General features: G+C 36.3%; 1 protein-coding gene across 6 annotated transcripts in view; it reads right to left on the reverse strand.

Annotated features, from left to right (window-relative positions):
• Positions 1 to 24,302, reverse strand: part of TUSC3 (tumor suppressor candidate 3) — a 270,582-nt gene that overhangs the window by 103,181 nt on the left and 143,099 nt on the right. For all 6 annotated transcript variants that reach the window (XM_042983058.1, XM_042983060.1, XM_042983061.1 and 3 more), the window contains exons 3-5: positions 19,994 to 20,111; positions 15,240 to 15,380; positions 10,851 to 10,991 (exon numbers count right to left, since the gene is read on the reverse strand). In XM_042983058.1, the coding sequence (XP_042838992.1) occupies positions 10,851 to 10,991; positions 15,240 to 15,380; positions 19,994 to 20,111 (400 nt within the window). The remainder of the gene's footprint in view (positions 1 to 10,850; positions 10,992 to 15,239; positions 15,381 to 19,993; positions 20,112 to 24,302) is intronic.

Genomic DNA, 24,302 nt, shown 5'->3' on the forward strand with positions numbered 1-24,302 from the left:
GCAGCTCAGGTCACGATCTCACGGTCTGTGAGTTCGAGCCCCGCGTCAGGCTCTGGGCTGATGGCTCAGAGCCTGGAGCCTGCTTCCGATTCTGTGTCTCCCTCTCTCTCTGCCCCTCCCCCGTTCATGCTCTGTCTCTCTCTGTCTCAAAAATAAATGAAACGTTAAAAAAAATTAAAAAAAAAAAAAAGAATTGGGTAAGATTGGAAATGAACAAATGAACAAATCCTTCAAAATAGCCCTTTTTTAAAAATAAAGAGTCAAGTTTGGCGGTGGAACGGCTGGCTATCAGGCAGAAAATGGTAAAGAAGATTCAAATTAGTTCCCAGAAGCCATCAGTAGCTAAAGAAAAGACCACAAGTTTGTATATTTCTATAGTAATGAAAAAGGGGAGTTTCAAGAGGAGCTTTTTGAATTCAACATTGTATCATCAGAGTAGTTTTAAAACACACTGTTTGAAAACATGTCTGTTCTCTGCAGCCTGTTACTGACTTCTAAAAGGCTTCCACTGGTGAGCATGCATGCTTGCCAAGAATTCCTTCTCAAGTATGTGTTTGTGAATGTTAGACTATTTTCTGCTATGCCAAGGTAATTAGCTTCCAAGGATTCAAAGCAGAAATGCAAAATCTGCATGATGTAGCAGGGGATGCAAGAAAACTGACTGTTCGAGTATTTAACATTTATGCACCATATAAATATTCTCAGGCATTTATCTGCAGTCATAATGGCTCACTACATCCACTGGTTTAAACAACCAACATGAGTTATGTGCCCACATTATGAGACGCCCCGCAACGTGGTAAGAATACAGAACTTGAAGTCAGACAAGTGGGATCAGGTCCTAGTTAATCATTTTCTAGCTATGTGAGCTAGCAAAATGAGTTTATTGAATCTTAGTTTCCCTGTTTGTACAAGGAGGAGAATGTAAATTCCTTTTCATCGTTATTGTAAGGAATAAGTACATAAAACATATCCCAAAGAAGGAAAAATTCAATCAATAGTAATGATGATTATTACTAGCTTCTAACAGTAATTCTGGAGAGAAAAATGAAGGCATGCTATTGTCAACTGACTATAATTCAGAGAGACCATCAGTGTTTTGATAGACTGAAACAGTGACAAGATTTGGTATGACACTAAATACTAAAGAAGTTTTAACTTTACCATAACAGTGAAAAAAGTACATACTATACTTTCATCAAAAAACCTGGGTAGCTTTACTGAATGAAGCAACTTGAAAACTAGCCTGAGCAAAAAACCCACAACACTTTTAAACTTAATAAGGTGATTGAGATCATCTCTAGTATCCAATTATATTAGAGTATAATTCATCCATTATGACTCAATTATCAAAAGTGACCAAATATTAAACTTTAAAAAACGCACATTTGTATTCTCTCCATTTATTATAGAGGTATTTTTAAGTATGTTCTAGAAGGTTACAGGGGTTCTGTTTGAATATCTAGACTCTAGATATTATTGCAGAAGATGTTTGCTATAAGGTGATGTGCCTGGTCTTCTTAATCTGTCCTATTGCATCCAACTCAGTCATAAAGACCACTAATTTGTTGAAAATAAAAATAGAAGGATGAGGGAATACTACACGAAGACAAAAGGCAGAAAGCAATAATTAGCTATAAATATATACATGTATATAGTTTCAATTTTGATACTCTATTTATAAATTTTATACATCTTTTGTTAGATTTAAGTACCACACATTTTTTCTTCCTATTGTTAAAGATTTTATTTTCAATTATATATCAAATTGCTTCCTGTATAAAATTCCTAATGATTATTGGACATTAACTCTTCCAACTCTAGTAATAATTGTATTATTGGTTCTCCATAAATGGTGAATTTTCCATGTGGAAAGTCATAAGTAAATATGACAAGATTTATTTACTCCCTGCATTTCTTTTTTCTGTTCTTAAGCTTTGACTAAGACCACTAATAAAATGATGAATAGTAGGTAATTATAGGCTTTATTTTAAAGTATCACTACATAAGATATTTGCTAGAGATTTTAAGACATCCTTTACCTAGTTAAGAAAGTTCACTTGTATTTATAGTTTAACTTTTTTTTTTTTAATGCTTTTATGTATTTTTGAGACAGAGAGAGACAAAGCATGAGCAGGGGAGGGGCAGAGAGAGAGGGAGACATAGAGTCCAAAGCCGGCTCCAGGCTCTGAGCTGTCAGCACAGAGCCCGAAGCGGGGCTCGAACTCACAGACTGTGAGATCATGACCTGAGCTGAAGCCGGACGTTTAACCGACTGAGCCACCCAGGCGCCCCTACAGTTTAACTTTCTAAAACCATAAATGATGAATATCAAGTAATGTCTATGGCATTAGTGACACTCTTTCTACTTTACACCATTGCTGTGATGGTTTTCAATTAATTTCTACTTCCCCTATGGCTTAACCACCCATTCCTACAACCTGACTTTTGCTATTTTATACACAGCTGAATTTGGAAAAAAATTAAAGAGAAAAAAAATCTTGCTTCCATGTTCCTAAGCAAGATTTGACATATGCCATGCCACCTTTCCTATTTGCTGGCCATCTCTAAATTCTCATACTTAGCCTTATGGTCTTTCCTGCAAGTATTTCATTATCCCTACTAGAGTGATTTTTATAATTTCGCTAAACCTTCTGGGAAAATTTTTCCAGTAGGTTTTCCCTAGGAAAAACTTTTCTGTAGGAACAGTTGCTCTCATTTGCAAACTATTTCCTTGCACTAGATATGTACAGACAATGTGTTAAATTCTTTGTTGATATTGCTCTGATTTTGCTCATATTTGAACAGCACCCATTTTTCCTGAACTAGTGAAGTGGCTATAAGCAAGAGACTACATAGCTCAGTGGTTCAATTTTTTGTTGTTATGAAAACTGGCCATTTCTTTAAAATATGACACCACTGTGTAGCCATACCTCCTTTATCTCTCAGGTGGACTTCTTCCATTAAATCTTTACTCCCCTTGATTTCTTCATGAGTCACTGCCACCAAGAAATACAATCAGTATCTCAAGGTAAGCCACTCATTTTACTGGGTGGATCTTTGCCTGTACTTTGAATTCTGCCACCTTTTGTTCCTCAGCACTCACTGACTCAGCTGTCTTTTACCGCCTGCCCCATGTAAGCCTTCTGTATCGAAGTAAGGTCCCAATCACAACTATTCCTTCCCAGGACAGGGTCCTCATTTTCTGGGGGGAAATATTTCTTGCCAATTTTTGACATCTGCCACTAACACTATGCCCCTTAGCACTTTCTGCTCTTCTCAATAACAAAAGATCCTTATGAAAAAGAGCATCTTATAGTGGTTGTGGTCTCACTAGCTGTTGAAAAAATTTGCAGACAGATTGGAATGTATCAGATTTTTCTGTCTTCCAGTCACTTGGAATTTAACTTGACATAGGTTTTTAGTTCTCTGTCATGTGCTTAGTTTCCAAGAGGTAAGTGGAAATTTTCTGACCTGTAATCATGCTCCAAAGAAACACTTCCATACGAAGAATACAAACAAGAACCTCATTAAAGAAGGTGGGTAGTTTTCCCTTTTACTCTCTTCTGAATAAGTTGACAAACTGGCATAATTCCTTCACGTATCCTTGCCAAAAAATGACTTAGAAGCTACTGGACTTTTTCATTTCTCAAGGATGATTTGCAAATACTTCACCTTATGTAATGGTTACTGGTATACTATGAATTTATATTTCTTCCTGACATAATTTCAGTTGATATTTTCCAAGAAACTTGTTTTTTGTATAATAAAATTGACAGTACTGACTTTTTAAGAATTTTTGATTGTGTGTGATATCATCATCATGGCAGGATAAGAGCATTCTACCATTCTCTCTCCAAAAAAACATGGATTTTGACAATTGCCTATGAACAAGAGTGCCTTTGTGGAAGCTGAGTCCAACTGAGAAATGCCAGCACTACTGGAAAAACACTAAAAATGAAATACTGGATGCACTGAAGAGGGTAAGACAAATGGTTTCAATTTCGTAGCTCACTCCGCCCAGGGGGCATAGCTCAGTGTCCTGAGAGAACTTCTCTGTGATTTCTCCCAGAGGGGAAAGTGAGAGTGTGTTAGTGAGCACCCAGCTTCCCCAGCTATGTAGGACACTGAGAAGAGACACAAATCTTATACCATCCAGAATACTGAGTCATATACTACACAAGTTGGGGGCAGTGGACCGATGGGAGAACAGCAACCAGGCCTCGGAACGGAACACATCAAAAGGACGCAGATCCTAATAACCACTTCGTGGAATCCATCAGTAAGCCCGCCAGTGAGTTGCTGAAGACACTGCACCTGTGGATTCCCGGCAGCAGGCCCAGAGGCACCCTTCATGCTCCACGTGCAGCCCCTGCACACCCTCTGTCCTGTGGCTGTCCCCCTGTGCACACTCTGCTGGCAGTGAAAGTAAGCCTTTCAGATAACAATTGGACAAACGCAGAGAGCCAGCCCAACTCTGCAGCATGAGGAGAAAGGACACAAACTAGAGCATTCTAGTTTTACAGGATCAAGAGGAAGATATACAAACCCGAATCCCCCCCACCTCAGAGGGACCAAGAAGTATAGAGCAGGTGTGTTCACAAGAAAGATAGAAGAAAGCCTCAGAATTCCCTAACATAACTAAAAGGAAAGCCAGTCAGTAAAGATTAGAAGAGATGAATATTCAAGTATGAAGACTTCAACTTCAAGGACACGAAAAATCAAGGAAACATGATACCACCGAAGGAAAACTGTAATTTTTCCAGTAACTGACCAACAAAGAAATGAAGATCTATGATTTGCACAATAAAGAATTAAAAGTATGTGTTTTAAGAAAACTCAGTGAACTACAAAGTAACACATTAAAGATAATTCAACAAAGTAAGAAAAGCAATACATGAACAGAGTGAGTTTACCAGAGATAGGAATCATAAGAAAGAACTAAACAAAATAGGATATATAAAATGAAAAATACAATAGAGAATATCAATAGTAGACTGGATCAATCAGAAATAATTCGCAAAGTAGAAGACAGATCACTTGAAATAATCTAGACAGGAGAGAACAATGACAAAAAAAATGACAAAGAGTGAAAAAAAAACCTGTCTTACTAGAGTCTCAGAATGAGAAGAGAGGGAAAAAGGGGCAGAAAGATTAAAGAAATAATGGGTGAGAATGCCTCAAATGTGGGGAGATGTTTGAAAATACAAGTTCTTGAAGCTCATAGGTTTTCATAAAATTTCAACCCTAAATGATCTTCTCCAAATTACATTATAATAAAACTGTCTAAAATTAAATATGGTGAATTTTTAAAACAGAAACAAAAAAATATCACATGCAAGTGAACCCACCCTTAAGCTATCTCTTGTAAGACAAGAGAGTAGAATGATATATTAAAAATACTAAAAGGAAAAAACTATCAACCAAGAATATCTTACTTAGTAAGGTTGTCCTCCAGAAATGAATCAGTGATAAAAAAATTCCAAACAAGGAGTGGAGTTCATCACTACTAGACCTGCCTTGTAAGAAATGCCAAAATTAACAGACTTATTAGCAACACACAAGATGAAACAAGCACTGGCACAGGTAAATATATACTCAAATTCATAATTTTCTAATACTATATTATGGTAGCATGTTAATAACTTCAATGTTAATAACAAATATTTAATAACAAATAACTTATGAAAACCTATGACAAACAATATAAAACGAGGTAAACTGTGACCTCAAAAATGAAGATATGTGTGGGGGGAAAAGTAAAAGGTAGTTAATTGAAGTTAAATTATCAATGTAAAATAGACTATTATATTAAGATGTTTTATGTGAGCCTCATGGTAACCACAAAACAAAATTATACAAAACATACAAAAGAAAAAGAGAAGGGAATCAAAGCAACGACTGTAAAAAAGCATCAATTTATACAGGAAGGAACTACAAAACTAGCCAGAAAACCATTAAGATGCCATTAATAAGTCCTTACCTATCAATAATTACTTTAAATGTAATTCAAAAGGTATAGAGTGGGTAAAGGTATAAAAAAAGAAGACTCAACTAAATGCTGCCCCCTAGACACTCACTTCAGCATCAAGGAGACAAATAATTTCAAAGAGAAGGGATGGAAAAAGATATTCCACACAAATGGAAACCAAGCGAACATGTGGAGAATGGGGAACTCTCTTGCACTGTTGGTAGGACTGGTGCAGACACTCTGGAGAACAGTATGGAGGCTCCTCAAAAAACTAAAAATGGAACTACCCTACAATCCAGCAAATGCACTATTATTTACCCAAAGGATACAAAAATACAGAATCAAAGGTGTACATGCACCTCAATGTTTACAGCAGCATAATCAACAACAGCCAAACTACGGAGAGAGCCCAAATGTCCACTGACTGATGGTAGGTCTGTATGTGTGTGTGCATATATGTATACATACATATATACACATACGTACACACACACAAACACACACAGTATATACATGGTATACTGATGGTAATGTGTATATATATCCATGGTATACTGATGGTAGTATGTATACTATATCCATCAGTCAATGGACATTTGGGCTCTCTGTATAGTTTGGAGATGTGTATATATATATATGTGTGTGTGTGTGTGTGTGTGTATATATGTGTGTGTGTGTGTGTGTATATATATATATGTGTCATATATATATACACACACACACACACACATATATACACACACACACACACACACACACACATACTTGGTATATACCAAATAGTATATATATAGTGTACACATACACACACACACACACACACACACACACACACACACACACACACAGGAATAATACTGAGCCATCAAAAAGAGTGGAAATATTGCCATTTGCAATGACATGGATGGAGGCAGAATGTACTATGCTAAGTGAAATAAATCAGAGAAAAACAAATACCATAAGATTTCACTCATATGTAGAATTTAAGAAACAAAGCAGATGAACATATGGGAAAGTGAGTGGAAGAGAAGAGAGGGAAATAAACCACAAGACACTCTTAAAGACAGAGAACAAACAGAGTTGATGGAGGGAGAAGTTGGGTGGGAGATGGGCTAGATGGGTGGGGAGTATTAAGGAGGGCACTTGTGATGAGCACTGGGTGTTGTATATAAGTGGTGAATCACTGTATTCTATTCCTGAAACCAATATTGCACTGTATGTTAACTAAGATTTAAATTAAAAAAATAATAAAACTGAATGGTACTGTCATAAAAACATACAGACCACTGCAATAGAATTGCAAGCCCAGAAATAAACTCAAACATTGTCAATGAGTATTTAACAAAGGAGTAAAGAATACTCAATGGAGAAAGCATAGTGTCTTCAACAAAAAGTCCTGGGAAAAGTGGATATTCACACTTAAGCGAATGAAAATGGATTCCTGTCTTATGCCACTCACAAAACTTAACTCAAATGGGTTAAAGACATAAACCTAAGACACAAAACTATAAAACTCCTAGAAAAAAATATATGAAAAAACCTCCTTAACATTGGTCCTGACGATATTTTGAATATGACACCAATAACAAAAATAAACAAATGGGAATACATTACACTAAAAAGCTTTTGCAAAGCAATGGTAACAATCAACAAAATGAGAAGGCAACTTACAGAATAGGAGAAAATATTTGCAAATTATATATTGGATAAGGAGTTAAGTTCAAAATGTATAAGAAACTCACACAACTAAAACAAAAATCCAGTTAAAAAGCAGGCACAAAACCTGCATAGTATTTTCCAAAGAAGACCTAAAAATGGCCAACAGGTACGTAAAAAGAGGCTCAAAAGTCACTAATCATCCTAGAAAGGAAAATCACAACCACAATGAAGTAACATCTAATACCTATTAGTTATCAAAAAGATAAAAGGTAACAAGTGTCGGCAGGGATGAAGAAAAAGGAATTCTTTCTTTTTTTTTTTTTTTTTTTTTTTTTAACGTTTTATTTTATTTTTGGGACAGAGAGAGACAGAGCATGAACGGGGGAGGGGCAGAGAGAGAGGGAGACACAGAATCGGAAACAGGCTCCAGGCTCCGAGCCATCAGCCCAGAGCTTGACGCGGGGCTCGAACTCACGGACCGTGAGATCGTGACCTGGCTGAAGTCGGACGCTTAACTGACTGCGCCACCCAGGCGCCCCAAAAAGGAATTCTTATATACTGTTGGTGGGAATGTAAAAAAATACAGCCACTATGGAAAACAGTATGGAGGTTAAACTTAAAAAACTTAAAAATACAACTACCATGTGATCTAGCAACCTCACTTCTTGGTGTATTTCTGAAGGCAACCACATTTTTATCTTGAAGAGAGATCTGCATCCCCGTTTTCACTGCATCATTATACACAACAGTCAAGACACAGAAACAACTTAAGTGTTCATTGTTAGATTAATGATTAATCACATATATACAAATATGTATGTGTGTGTATACACATGCACGCACACACACACACACAAACCCCACATTTCAGCCATTAAAAAAAAATCATGCCATTTGCAACACAGAGATGGCCTTGGAGAACGCAACGCCAAGTGAAATAACACAGACAGAGAAAGGCTAATACTGTATGATCTCCCTCGTATGTAGAATCTTAAGAAAGGGAGAGTAGAATGGTGATTTCCAAGGGCTGTAGGGTGGGGAAAACAGGGAGACGTTCGTCAAAGGGTACAAATTTCCAGTTATAAAATGTGTAAGTTCCAGGATTGTCATTTATAGCACTGTGACTATAGTTAATTTCTAAGAGAGTAAAATCTTAAAGTCCTCACCACACACACACACACAAAGGTAAATTATCCGAGGTGATAGAAGTATTAACCTTATTATGGTAATCATTTTGCAATATATACAGGTATCAAATCGAGTCGTATACCCTCAGCTTTCACACAGTGTTATATGTCAGTTACACCTCAGTAAAGCTGGGGGTGGGGCAGGGAAGTACTGTCCTTGTAGGTGGCAAAGAAACAAACAAACAAAAAGTCTACTTTGTTTCTAGATTTATACAGTGTTCTACTCAGCAGCGTGGGGTCTCAATACAGCAATTTTCTGAAAGGGTATATTTGTGCTACATGTTTAACCAAGCCACCTTCCCCTTTTTTTCCAATTGCACACCCTTATTTTACAACATTGACATCTTGGTCTCCACAGAGGACCCCACAAGGGCCTTTCATATCCTTCAAGCTTTTAATCTCTTCATAATGTCTCAAATTGAGGAGAGATTAGGATGGCTAGTCAGCAGTCAGCAATGGAAGACTATAACCTCTTTCTCAATTTATTTATCCCCACAGTGCAGAACATGGGAATTTTGCCTACAAGTCCATCAACCAAACAATTAATTAATCAATCAATAAATAACCCTAACTTAGAGGCCTCAAAGTTCAATATTTTCTTTAACAGGGTCCTATCACTTTGCTTTAGGTGGCTTACGGGATATATATCAGTATACAAAATTCAAACTTTTATTGGACCACAAGAACATCCAAGCCAGAAGATACAGGTTCACTACCATTTAATTGGCATGTTGAACTGATGTGCTTCTCTGCCCTTTTTCTTGTCTCTTTAGTCAAGCATCACTTCAAATCTTTTGCCTATTTATTTTCTGAATTATTAAACAATAAAACGGACTTTTTATTCTTTGGTGTACAGTTCTGTAAATTTTGATAGACTGAGAAAATTTCCTCTCATTAAGAGTTTGGCTTCTGGGGCGCCTGGGTGGCTCAGTCGGTTAAGCGGCCGACTTCGGCTCAGGTCATGATCTCACAGTCCGTGAGTTCGAGCCCCGCGTCGGGCTCTGTGCTGACAGCTCTGAGCCTGGAGCCTGCTTCGGATTCTGTGTCTCCCTCTCTCTGACCCTCCCCTGTTCGTGCTCTGTCTCTCCCTGTCTCAAAAATAAATAAAACGTTAAAAAAAAAATTTTTTTTAAATAAAAAAAAGAGTTTGGCTTCTATAGTTTCCCACTGCCAACTGCTTTCATTGCCCCTACTGTCCTGCCACAGGATTGCCTGACAATTGGGGAGCAATAGAAAAATAATAAAATAAACAATAACAAAAAAACAAGAATCTACTAGAAGTATCTCCTACATATATGTCTCTTCCAAACTGCCCCAATTCAACTCAAGGAAAAAAAAAAACAAAAGGAAGATTGATAATTTTTTATTTAACTAATTGTCATCTTGAATACTGGCATTCTTACCTGATCTACTTGCTAACATTTACTTTTTAGGAACACCAAATACCTGATGAGCTTTGCATTCTCTCCAGGTTTATAGTTCTTCAGTGGGAGAGAAAGGTTAGCATGTATATATGCCATCTTGCCTATAAATAGATTGTCTTATTTTTTTAAAACCATGATTCTGTCTTCTGGGTAGCAATAATTCTTTACATAGTCCAGATACATGTCCCATACACATATATTTTCCAAATGTGTTCTCTGATTCTATGGACTGCCTTTTCATTCTGTTACCAGTTTCTTTGAAGAGCAAACTTTTAAATCATCATTAAGTGCTATTTACTATTTTTTCTTCCATGGTCCGTGCTTTTTGTGTCATAAAGATTTTGTGTTCTTCTGGAAGACCTATCATTTTAGCTTTTACATATGGTGAACCATAATCCATTTTGAGTAAATTTATATGTGGTGTGAGCTAAAACTTGTGGTTTGTTATTCACATGAGGATATTTCACCGTTCCAGCATAAGTTTCCAGTAAGAAAAGACTGTTTCTTCCTTACTGAATTATTTTAACACCTTTGTTGAATACCAACAACCATACAACTTCCAATATTATACAAAGAAATAAAGGGAAAAAGCATAGTGTAACAACATACCAGAGACACCATGGCCCAACCAGTCTTGTTATAGATGAATTCCAAGTTGTTTCTTCTTAAATAGAGCAAACCGCCAACAAGAGACACTAACAGGGCCAAAGCAATGGTGCCGGAGTAGTTGGGTGGTCTAAAGACTCGAATCTGCAAACATGCAACAAAAGTTTTATGAGCTGAATAAAGTACTTCAGTAAAAGTGTTTTTATCTTGACCATATTCTACTCCTTCCAATTTTCAACACCAAACTTTAGGAAGATGAAACCCTACTCTTCACACGTGGAACTAATACTCCCTTTACTCTTTACAAATCAAAAACAAATGGTTTCCAACATCGTGGCTATGTAAAAAGACTTGCTTTAGATGCATATAGTTCACACATGCAAACATGACTTATATTCAACCCAGAATTGCTGTGTTTCACCTATGGAAGATGGGATCATCTAGTACAGGGTAGGGATGAGACGGGTGTAATACATGTATTATTCCAAATTGGGGCATTTTAACATCTTCAACATTTTAAGTGTTTTTTTTTTAACATCTTTACCAAGATATAATACACATACCATAAAATTCACCCAGTGTACCATTCAATGGTTTTTAGTATATTCAAGGGATTGCATAACCATCACCAAAGTCAGTATAAGAATATTCTGATTAGGTCAAATGGAAACCCTTTAGCAAAACCCTCTTATTCCCCTTACCCTCTAAACCTAAGCAACAAAGAATCTACTTTCTGCATGTACAGATTTCCCTTATACTGGATTTTTCATATAAAATGTGTTCTTCTGCAACTGGCTTCTTCCACTTAGCATGATGTTTTCAAGGTTCTTCTTGTGACATGTTTTAGTACTTTATTCTTTTTTATGGCTGAACACTCCATTGTATAGATACAACAAAACTTGGTATCCATTATCAGTTGATAGGCATTTGGGTTGTTACTACTTTATGGCTCTTGTGAATAATGCTGCCATAAACATTCTTGGACAAGACCTTGTGTGGGCACATATTCTTGTTTATCTCAGGTACATACTTAACAGTACAATTGCTGGGTGATATGGTAACGCTATGTTTCTTGATTTGAAGAGCTGACAGACTGTTTCCAGAGTGGCTGCACCATTTTACATTCCCACTAGGGGTAAATGAGAATTCGGATTTCTCCACTTCCTTACCAATATATTTTCTCACTACTGATCCCAGCCAACCTAGTGGGTATGAGACACTATCTCACTGAAGGTTTGATTTGCAGGTTTCTCATGACTAAAGATGCTGAGCATCTTTTCATGTACTTATTAACCATTTGCATATTTTCCTCACAGAAATGTCTATTCAGATTCTTCTTCATTTGTAATTGGGTTGACTTTTTATTACTGGGTTATAAGATTCCTATATACATACTATATAAGTCCTTTATCAAAAAATGATTTGCAAATATTTTCTTCCCTTCTGTGGCTTGTCTTTTCATTTTCTTGATGGTGCCCACTAAAGCATAAAAGCTATTTTAAAAAATTAATGTTTATTATTTAGTTTTGAGAGAGAGACAGAGAAAGAGAGAGAGAGGGAGGGAGGGAGGGAGGGAGGGAGAAGGAGAGTTGGGGAAGTCGTTAGAGAGAGAAGGAGACCACAGAATCTGAAGCAGGCTCCAGGCTCCGAGCTGTCAACACAGAGTCCAATGCGGGGCCCGAACTCACAAACCGTAAGAGCATGACCTGAGCCGAAGTTGGACGCCAACCAACTGAGCCACCAAGGCACCTCAAGCATAAAAAGTATTTTTAAAAAGTAGAATACATTTCTATGAAATCACGATTTCAAATTACATAAAGATCTTGGTTCTAATAACATTTCTCACTAAAAAAAATGAACACTCTGAGGAGAGATGGCTAATTGAGTGCCACATAGGGCAGATTAGGCAGATAAGCCTGAAATATATGGTTACGTCAGGAAAGTAAGAAAATGCTTAAAAGAAAATGATGGAGAGATGTCACACAGACATAAGAGCCAGAATAAGAAGACCCCAATGGTCAAATCTAGAACAATTTTAGCACCAAAACATTTAAGCATAGTAATAACTTATAAACCACTGTAGAAAAATTCAACTTATGAGCCCCTACCAATGACTGACTGACTGATTGATAGGAGGGGAGGTCTCTTGCTCACAGTAGAATGCTGAAGGCCAACTAGGAATATGGAGGGACAGGCAGAATTGGATCATCACTTTGCAACCATCACAGTAAAATCTGAATCAGAGTAATATGACCAGTGGATGCTAGATCCAGCAGAAAATTTTGATGAGGAGCAGGATATTTCTTTAATCTAAGGTGTCTCCACACAGACAACTCACTAACAACAAAGGAGAAGGGGGAAAACAGTAATTATACAGGGGAGAAATGGAAAACACCTTGACCAGAATTAAACATCATCATTGAGGGTCAGACAGATATCATGTGCATAAAGATGTCATTAGAACAAATAATGACCTATGTAGTATTGTGTTTGAGAATGCATAAATAGAATCCAATCATAAACAAATATCAGAGAAAATAAATATCAGGCATATCAAATGAGGATCATTCTATTTAAAAATGGAAAAGGATTCAAAATGTCAATGTATTTAAAAGACAAAGATAGGCTATGGAAATATTCTGGATTAAAAGAGGCTAAAAAATCCTGACAACTAAATGCAATACCTAATTCTAGACTGGATTTTTGTATTGAAGGCATGAAAATGTTACCGTAGGCTATTATTAGGTCAACTGACCAGAATATGGATAGCCGCTCAAATAAAAATATTGCATCAATGTAAATCTTTGAAGGTGTTATCTGTACTGTTCTTACCTATTTCTCAGGAAATGCAGTTCACCTTCAGAAAAAAATTGTGTGTATCTATATATATTTTTTTTTTTTTTGAGAGAGACAGAGAGAGAGAGAGAGAGAGAGAGAGAGAGAGAGAGAGAGCGCGCGCAAATGTATGCAAGCAGGGGAGGAGCATAGAGAGAGGGAAAGAGAATCTTAAGCAGGCTCCACACTTAGCAAGGAGCCTGAAGTGGCACTCAGTCCCACGACCAGGAGCCTGAGCCAAAATCAAGAGTCGGATGTTTAACCAAGTCACCCAGGTGCCCCTCAAATAGATTTTTTAACAAAAGTATATTTATCAAGTAACTTAACATATAGGTATGATCAACAAGTTAGGATCATTTCTGATTAAAATTCAGCAACTCTTATAAAGAATTAATAGTACTTTTGCAATATTACCCTCAGTATCTTGTACGAACTACATGATACTGCTGCAGAACTGAATATTTGCCAAAACATTTAAAAAATATGTCAAGAGTTAAGAAAATGGGTTTAGTTGCCAAAATATCATTAAAACCCATGATGTAAATAATTTAACAGTGATGAGAGACACCCATCTTGACTAAGAATAAATGTGTTTACACCTTATGATAAAGTTACATATTTTAGAAGAAAGGTACTGGTTGTAATTGTTCACTCTAGCAAATTCTGGTGAGAAGTGGGAATAAAGCAGCCTTGAGCCCTCCACATAGACATTAACTACCATCAAGATTTTGGTTTGTTTACTCCCTGAATAAACAGTCTACATATCCACACTCCTATTTATGGTTTAAAACAAAACTATAGACCATACTATAAATACTGTTTTTCTAACCTACACTTTGGGCTTCTTTTGATGTCATATGTACTTGCAGATCATTGCTGTCCATGCTACAGTACATTCAACTACTTAAAGATAAAGTATGTAACTTATTTCCAGTTTTTTCCTACTACAATGAATGTTATTTTAAAAATATTTCTAAAAAATACACACATAAATAAATAAATAAATAAATAAATAAATAAATAAAATAAAGTCTCTATGGCTAAGTATTTGAATCATCCCTAATTATGTCCTTAGGTTAAGACGTGGAATTGTTAAAGTTACATTACTTAAAAGAAAGACATTACACACGCTCTTAAAATAGTTATTCCAGTCCCAAGAACAGCATATATGAGTATTTTTTCACATGGCTCATGAAAAGTGAGTATTGTATCATTTTTATTTGCCCAAAAGCTAAATAAAAATTACACATCTTTTTAATTAGAATTTCTTAATACCTTTGAACAATGTTCCATATATATTTTAGCCTCTGAAATTACTTTGTGACTAACTCATGTACTTTTTAATGGTTCTTAAAGTATCCGTGTACCATTATTCTAAACGGCCATTTAAATTCACCTAACTCAGTCAAAGTTCAGGTTACAGCTATCAGACAGTTTTCTCTAAGCAAGACAAAATGTTGTACAGCGTAATTTTAAAAATCCTGTGGCCTTATTACAGTGCTCTAACAAAGCAAACTAATTAGCCTCTTATTAAAACTGCAGGGAATAAAAACATACATGAACATCCGTTCTGTCAGCAATCCACTTTGCTAGTTGTTCAGCTGCAAATCCAATTCTTTGAAGGTCAAAAGTATCAGCTCTCTTGGGTCTCCCTTTTGGAGGAAAATGCATGAACGTGGGAGCAGAGTTCATGTTGAGCTGAAAAACATCAGATAAAAAATACTAAATATAATATCACAACAATCTTTACATATCATTAATCGAACATTTTATGGGTTATTTTTTCTGCATGAGTTTTGGAAAGAGCATTTATTCTGAAGATCCAAGTGGCTTTCCAGAGTTTAATTACTGTGTTTACTCACTGTAATGTGCTACTGACTGAAAAAGAACTTGTGAATTCAGCTAAGTTCTCTGAACCTGCACACTTATCGTACTGTCTCACCCAGTTTATTAAAGAAAAATACTGGCATTTGATGAAAAATATAAATGCATAATAGAATTAATGTCAAATTATTAAATTATTAAAAATTTAAAGACTTTTTAAAAATGATGGTATAAGAAACTAAGATTTTTGTTCCAAACAGCTTAAATTTACCAGACTACAGGAGAAATCCACAATGACAGTCTTCTTCTATTCAACTTCTCTGTTAATTCAACTGTCTTAAAATGGTTATATCTCCCAATTGTTTTCTACAGGTAATTCCATTCGAAAACTGTACTGAACAGAACACTACCTTAATGTAAATGGTGCTTATTAAGAATATGGTATCTAAAACAAATGCAGGTTAATTTGCATTGAGTAACAAGCTATAACAATTATGTCAATTGAATTCTCACTGCTCAGGAATTATGAAAAATGTCTCAAATAGAAGGCCAAGAGACTTTTGGCCTTCTTTGGCCATATAGCTCAGCATTTCCCCATACTGAGAATGAAAAAGCAAAAACTGTCATGGCAGCTGACATCAAAGTAACGAATCAGCAGTACCAGCAGCGGGCCTGCATGTTATGGATGTTAGTAACACTGGTTAAAAAGCACAAAACAGTAACCAGTTGCTTTCTTCTCTGTGATTTTTCCCACTCCAGACGTGTTTATGTGCGTTTCCGTGATGGGTACACAAGAGAGAGCGACAGCCAACATGTAAATAACAGATTCCAAGTAAAAAGTCTCTGTACTTGGAACAATCAGAAAATTCCTAATAAAGTTGAATATCTAAACACTTTAGAGTTTAAAAAGAGCGTATAATTCAAAGCTTTCACCTTCATTAAAATGTACAAATTTCCCAAGGCTACAAAGCAGAGCACAACACAAATCTTATTGCTGGTCCACAGGGGCTTGTAACACATCGTCATCGTTAACTGGCTGGTCTGTCATCAGTCTCGTACCCACAAGCATTACACAGAAATCCCATAGAGCTGACGTTACTTTCCCAACAAGTCCCCAGTAGGCCGGGAATTGCCAAGTTTTAGCACTCGTGATAATATTATCTTCAGACAGCACGGTGTTTTAAAATGTCACTTTAGAAAGAGCACTTCAACAAAATGTGGTTCAACAGTTAGTAAGAAAAGAAACATGGCACTGAAAATCTTTTAGTAGTTCTCAGTAAAGCAAAATGTGCACTTCCGTATTTTTTAGATTAAAGTTTCCCATAAAAATCGTTAACTGTCACCACTTTTATGTGTTTTAAAATAACTCTTACTGCTAAGCAAGGGGCTAGGTTTAGAAAAGACAAAGCAGTTGTCTATAGTCAGAATTCAGCTGAAAAAAAATTAACCTGAGGAAATTTTTCAATTAAACACAATCTTTATGTCAATTTTCCTATCTATGCCAAACTTTATAAAAATTCATATTTGGATTCCTTCTTGGAAAAACAGCTCCAGCTACATGTGGCCTGCATTTGCTCAACAGAGCTCAAATGAGCTCTATCTCTCTCACTGAGATCAAGTTTATCCTCTCTACTTTGCTGTAGTCCTCATCCACACCATATTGTTTCCTCAACAATGAGACCAATGGTTAGTTCCACTGTGTTTTACTGGCTTTATTTCTTACAGTAGTTAGGAGAAAAATGAAATAGTATTTCCATCAAAGATTAAAAAAAAAAAAGACCAAGACTTTGTTTTAATAGGAGAAAACATAAGTAATTAAGCAAGTCAAGAACGAATGTGTTCAATATATCAAAAATATATGTAAATAAACATACCACAATGAAATTAAGCTAATCCAATCTGATTTCTTCATTTAATTTACAAACTTGGCCAGAGTAGATGTTTGGGCTTGAAGCCTCTTCTCTAGCCATCAGATCAGACCTGGACAACTATTTCCTAATAATGAACAGCACTTCAACTGATTATCTCTAAGGTCAATTCTCCTGAGATTCTACGGAGACCTGTAAATAACATTAATGTTATTTGAAATTACAGACGGTCCCTGACTTAACGATGGTTCAACTTTATAATTTTTGGACCTTACTTTGGTACCAAAGTAATACACACTCATTAGAAACTGTACTTCAAATTTTGAACTTGGATCTTTTTGTGGGCTAGTAATATGCAATACAATACTAGCTCCTGATGCTAGACAAGGGCAGTGAGTCACAGCCCTCAGTCAGCCATGCAATCATGAGGGTAAACAACTGATACAGTGACAACCATTCTGTATCCATATAACCATTCTGATTTTCACTTTCACTACCATATTCAATAAATTACAAAGATATTCAACACTTTAATAGGAAACAGACTGTGTTAACTGATTTTGTCCAACTGTAGACTAATGTAAGTGCTCTGACCACATTTAAGGTAAGGCTAAACTATAATGTTCAGTAGTTAAGTGTATTAAATGCATTTTTTACTTGTAATATTTTCAACTTATAATGGGTTTATTGGGACATAACCCCATCATAAATTGAAGAAGATCTGTACATATGCATTTTTTAACGTTTATGTATTTATTTTGAGAGAGAGAGCGAGAGCGAGAGAGAGAGAGAGAGCAAGCGAGCAGAGGAGGGGCAGAGGGAGAGAGAATCCCAAGCAAGCTCCATACTGTCAGAGCAGAGCCCGACATGGGACTCGAACTCACAAACAGTGAGATCATGACCTGAGCTGAAATCAAGAGTTAGATGCTTAACCAGCTGAGTCACCCAGGTGCCTCTATATGTTTTTATTATTATATTATTACTATTATTATCACCTCCCTGATCCATAATCTCTTTATGGGTAAGAGCTATGTGTGTGTTTCTCTCGCATCCATTGCTCTGTAGACAGTCAATAATATCTGCTGAACAGGTGAACAAAAAGAAACATCCCCAAAGCAAAATAAATTTATAGGGGAAAAATAAGTAAGGAAACCTAACAGGAATGACCAAGAATAAAGGGTTTTGAAGGTAAAGAGAGAATTTCTCTCATTCAACTGGAAACTGACAAAGAGGAATGAATAATCAGTCTGGAAGCAAACAAGCAAAACTACTTACTAATGGCCCATTTATAATTAGTGATCTAGATTCTTTACAAAACTAAGTGCTTTCCTATGACCTGGTAAAGTATTAAGCCAAAGAATGTCACATATGAGAAAAATAAAATAGACCAAACTAGTCAATGCCAGGTACTAACATAAGTTTTACATTTGAAAGGCACTGATCATGCGGTATAAATATAAATCTATTAATAAGCGCAGGATAACCGCATAATTAAGAACTAGAGCCCTGGGAGCCAGACTGCTGAGCTCAAATTCTAGCCCTAAATGATATTAAATTTGTAAACTTAGCTAAGCAACCTCCCCATACCTTAACTTCCTTATTTGTGAAATGGAGATCACAGTATTTTTCTCATTGGATCATTGTGAAACTAAATGAAAGAATACATATTAAGCATTTCAAAGAGTGCTTGGAACATGAGTTTAGGAAAGATGATGACACAACCATGACAAAAGTCATGACCACTAGCATCCTTCGCCACAATTCATTACCTTGCTCGACAGAGAAGACTATGTAAATGAGAATGTATTCTTCTGCCTGGGTTGCCGTAACGGAATACCATGGACTGAGTGGCTTAAAAAACAGAAATCTGTTTTCTTACAGCTCTGGAGGCTAGAAGACCACGATTAAGACAGCAGTAGAACTGTTTCCTAAAGAGACCTCTCTTGCTTTTTTGCAGACAGTCATCTTCTTGGAGTGTCCTTATGTGGCCTTTCCTCTGTGCACGTATTCTCCTAGTGTCTTTCCTTCTTATAAGGACACCAGTCCTATTGAATTAGTGTCCCATTCTATGATCTCATTTAACCTTAATTATCTCCTTAAAGGCCCTATCTCCAAATACAGTCACTTTGGGGTTATGGGAGGGTCACAATTCAGTCCACCACAGAGAACACTTTTAAATAAATATTTAATACTTTACATGTAAAGTTCTCGGTATCTTTCACACTAGAAGCAGCGAGGGTTAAGTAAAAATTACATTGAATTTATACAAAATTTCAAAAATTTTGAAAATTTGTGCAAAATATCACCTAAACCCAATACAGTTAAATATCAAAATAAGGGTAATGGATGTAAACTACCACTATATACATGAAAAGACAGATTTCTTCCATAATGAAAAAGTTAACATGTGTTTACCACACACACTAATAGAAAAAACTGTGCACTGACAAAGATAATACTGGCTAAAATTACTTTAATCCTATCACACGATTTATTACAACCACTCATTGTATTTATTGACTTATTCAACGAATTGTATTTTTACTTGGCAAACAAAAATGTACCGACCATAACCAACTCTGTCATATATAGTAGCAAAATAAGAAACAACTCTTTTACCTGTTGAAAAACATCTGTCCCCTCATCATAGTCCACCATACTGAAGAAGAGTTTGTTACAGAAAGCAGACGAATAGCGCCAGGAGTTAGCCAGTATTTGATATTCTTCATTAGCTTGCCTGATAAAGATAATGGGGCAGAGTAAAAACACGTCAGCACTCAAGCACTAACAAAGCTGTTAATAAAACAGGTAATTCCAACACGTGGGTTGGCTAATTTCTACACATACTGCAAGCATTATTTTTATATTTTTACATGGTTGTAAAAAAAAAAAAACAAACAGAAGAAACAGTCCAGGATATTTGAAAACTATGTAAGATTCATACTGCGTTGTCCATAAAGGTTTTCTGCACCACAGCCACAATGACTCATTTACATATTGCTATGACGGCTACTGTGCTGTGTAAGGACACAGTTGAGTAGTTGTAATGGAAACTGTGTGGACTGAAAGCCTGGCATGGCCCTTTAAATAAGCGACAACTCTTATTCTAGAGTTTATGGCATCCCCTATATATATATATATATAATTTAAATCTTCGAATGACTTTTAGTAAAAAACATAAAGCAGATTTTAAGAATATTAGCAATTCAGGGGCGCCTGGGTGGCTCAGTCGGTTAAGCGGCCGACTTCGGCTCAGGTCATGATCTCACAGTCCGTGAGTTGGAGCCCCGCGTCGGGCTCTGTGCTGACAGCTCAGAGCCTGGAGCCTGTTTCAGATTCTGTGTCTCCCTCTCTCTGACCCTCCCCTGTTCATGCTCTGTCTCTCCCTGTCTCAAAAATAAATAAAAATGTTTAAAAAAAAAAAAAAAAAAGAATATTAGCAATTCAGTTTAACAAAAAGACAAAAACATAGGCATGTTTTAAATTGTAAATATAGTTATACTGCATCTTTATATATTCCATTTATCTAAAAATGCAATTACATTCAAAATTACTGTAAGTCAGCAAAAACTTGTCTGGTGGCCGAACCGAATGCCACAAATAAGCCCTCCTCTATGAATAACAGTCATTCCTATTTTGAATTTCTGTTGGACATTTTGCTGATTTTCCGGATATCAAAGCTTTATATCTAAGTGTACAGTTGGAGTATTACTAGAAGGACGTAGTGACAGTCTAGAAACAAAAAGCAACATGGGATCATTAAAGCATTTTTTTAAAAAAGTGTGTTCCTTCCATATAATTAAGAAAGGAGTTTATCTTCTTCTCCCCAAAATGGAAGAGATAAAAATGCACAATCTCATCATAACATAAAAGACTTGGAGGACAGTCAGCAGCAGATAAGAGATTTCATGAAGTACCTGGAAAACAGAAAGCTAGTGGCAAAGTTTTGATGGAGAAGGGTACAATCACAAAGTGAGACTGCAGTGCAGGAAAGAGTTAGGAAAAGTGCTGGGTTAAGAAGCAGCAGAGTCTGGAGGTAAGAAATGGAACTCAAAATAGAGATAATTAAATTTCTTTATAGAGAACAGAAGACCCAAACTTCTGCCCCACTCCCAACCAGTCTCAATGTTAGTCTTTCTACGGCGAAATGAAAAACAAAAAAAAAATCACCTTATATTTGAGGAAAACCTGACATGATTTAAAAAACAAAACAGATTCCAGAAGAAACTGTCTTATGTACAAGCTAACAAGCTACCCTGTTACCGTTTCATGGATGCTGGCAGAAAAGATGAGACAGCGGGGTCAGAGACAAAGGACTTTATTACTTCGTGTTTGTTAGCATCAGTTCCTCTTGCCCCCAAATCTTACCAGTGACACAAAGGGTCCCTCATGAATGCCACCACAAAGTTAACTGTGTTACAGGAGAGGAACAAGTTTGAGGCACTTACTGTTTTTATAATAAATGAAATAAATGTGCTTTGTTCAGTGGAAGACGTTATTTCCTTCCTTAAGGCTTCTCACTGTACATGTCCAGGAAAAGAGCAGCCAAGCCTATTCCTTCTTGGCATAACCGGTAAAAACATGCAGGGATCCTCAGGGCCCCTGACAGACTGCTTCTTCCAATAGTATTCAACAAACACACACACACACACACACACACACACACACAGAATGGTATCACAGAAAAGGAACAAAGAAAGTAAAGGGCAGCATTTAAAATTTAACATATGACTGTTCAAATTAAATACCAACGTAAGAAGATAGAGTTAAATAAAATTCAAAAAAACAAAAAATTCACAGGTGGACTACATTTGGCAAAGAAAAGAGGAAGGGACCCAGAGATATAACCCCCAAATTTCAACTTTCAGAGGAGACCTAGAAAAAGAAGCGAGCATGGAGGAAATACTTCTGGAGACACAAAACAATTAAAGGAGACTAAGTCTCCACACTTAAAATTACTTCCTAGGTTCTGCATAAGAGGAATGGGAAAAGACAGGACACCCAGACATACTGTGATATTTTAGATCATTATAGATAAAAAGAATGTCTGACCAAAAAGAAAAAAAAATGCAACAATGACAAACAATGAGATTGATTGGGCTTGGACTAGTATTTAGCAGTACTAGATATTGGCAGATAATGAACAATTCCTTCAGTGTTGAGAGCATGTTATTTTCAATGTATAATTCTATATCAAACCAATTTTAAGTCTGAAATAAACATGTTCTCAGAGATGTAAGAAACATGAAATTGACTTAGGGTGTAAATGGTAGAAAGGGAATATGAATGAAAAAATAAGAAAACTTAAGAGTATGATAGGAATACTGTAAGAAACGGAAAAGGGCAACCAGAATTATGGTTAAGGTAGGAAGGGTAGAAGATGTCTAAGAAAGCTGTGATCCAACTAAGAAACTATGAAGTACAAATTAGAACTGAAATTTAATTGGACTTTAAAATGAAAAGATTCAGTGAAGAAATGGGCAGAAAACATGAATAGACACTTCTCTAAAGAAAACATCCAGATGGCCAACAGGCACATGAAAAGATGCTCAACGTCGCTCCTTATCAGGGAAATACAAATCAAAACCACACTCAGATATCACCTCACGCCAGTCAGAATGGCCAAAATGAACAAATCAGGAGACTATAGATGCTGGCGAGGATGTGGAGAAACGGGAACCCTCTTGCACTGTTGGTGGAAATGCAAATTGGTGCAGCCGCTCTGGAAAACAGTGTGGAGGTTCCTCAGAAAATTAAAAATAGACCTACCCTATGACCCAGCAATAGCACTGCTAGGAATTTACCCAAGGGATACAGGAGTACTGATGCATAGGGGCACTTGTACCCCAATGTTTAGAGCAGCACTCTCAACAATAGCCAAATTATGGAAAGAGCCTAAATGTCCATCAACTGATGAATGGATAAAGAAATTGTGGTTTATATACACAATGGAGTACTACGTGGCAATGAGAAAGAACGAAATATGGCCCTTTGTAGCAACGTGGATGGAACTGGAGAGTGTGATGCTAAGTGAAATAAGCCATACAGAGAAAGACAGATACCATATGTTTTCACTCTTATGTGGATCCTGAGAAACTTAACAGAAACCCATGGGGGAGGGGAAGGAAAAAAAAAAAAGAGGTTAGAGTGGGAGAGAGCCAAAGCATAAGAGACTCTTAAAAGCTGAGAACAAACTGAGGGTTGATGGGGGGTGGGAGGGAGGGGAGGGTGGGTGATGGGTATTGAGGAGGGCACCTTTTGGGATGAGCCCTGGGTGTTGTATGGAAACCAATCTGACAATAAATTTCATATATTGAAAAAAATAAAAATAAAAAAATAAAATAAATAAATAAATAAAATGAAAAGATTCTAAGCAGTCATCAGAATCAGTACAAGTTGGAAGATACTAAGACCATAGTATGGAAGACATATTTGCTCCAGGAAAAACTATAAGAAAATGAATATAAAAGGTCTAAATAAAATGCAAATTAAAATGTATCATAATTTTGATTAATTGGAAATGAGAAAGGTTAATTATTTTGAATAGTATAGAATGTAAATGGTATCAACTCTGAAAACATGAAAATACAATCAACAAGATTTGGTAGGTAAAAGGGAAGGAAAAGAAGGAACAAGAAAGGGTGTGTTTGCTAATCTTCATATGACAAATGAGGGAACCAAGAGATGTCATCTCTAGTTAGTGGACAAGAAATAAAAGGATGCCATTTATTGTTACAATAATAAAAGAAGAAGGGGAGAAATGAGTTAAATCCTTACCTATCATAGCAAGAAATGCCAAGACAAGTATGCTGTATGAAATACTGTTATAACATTTAGATATATGAAGGAAAAAAAAAAAACCACGAGAGGAAGAAAACCCAAAGAAATAATAGTGATTGCCCACAGCCAACTATACAAATACATGAGT

Source organism: Panthera tigris, chromosome B1, assembly GCF_018350195.1.
Source record: "Panthera tigris isolate Pti1 chromosome B1, P.tigris_Pti1_mat1.1, whole genome shotgun sequence".
Taxonomy (NCBI): Eukaryota; Metazoa; Chordata; class Mammalia; order Carnivora; family Felidae; genus Panthera; species Panthera tigris.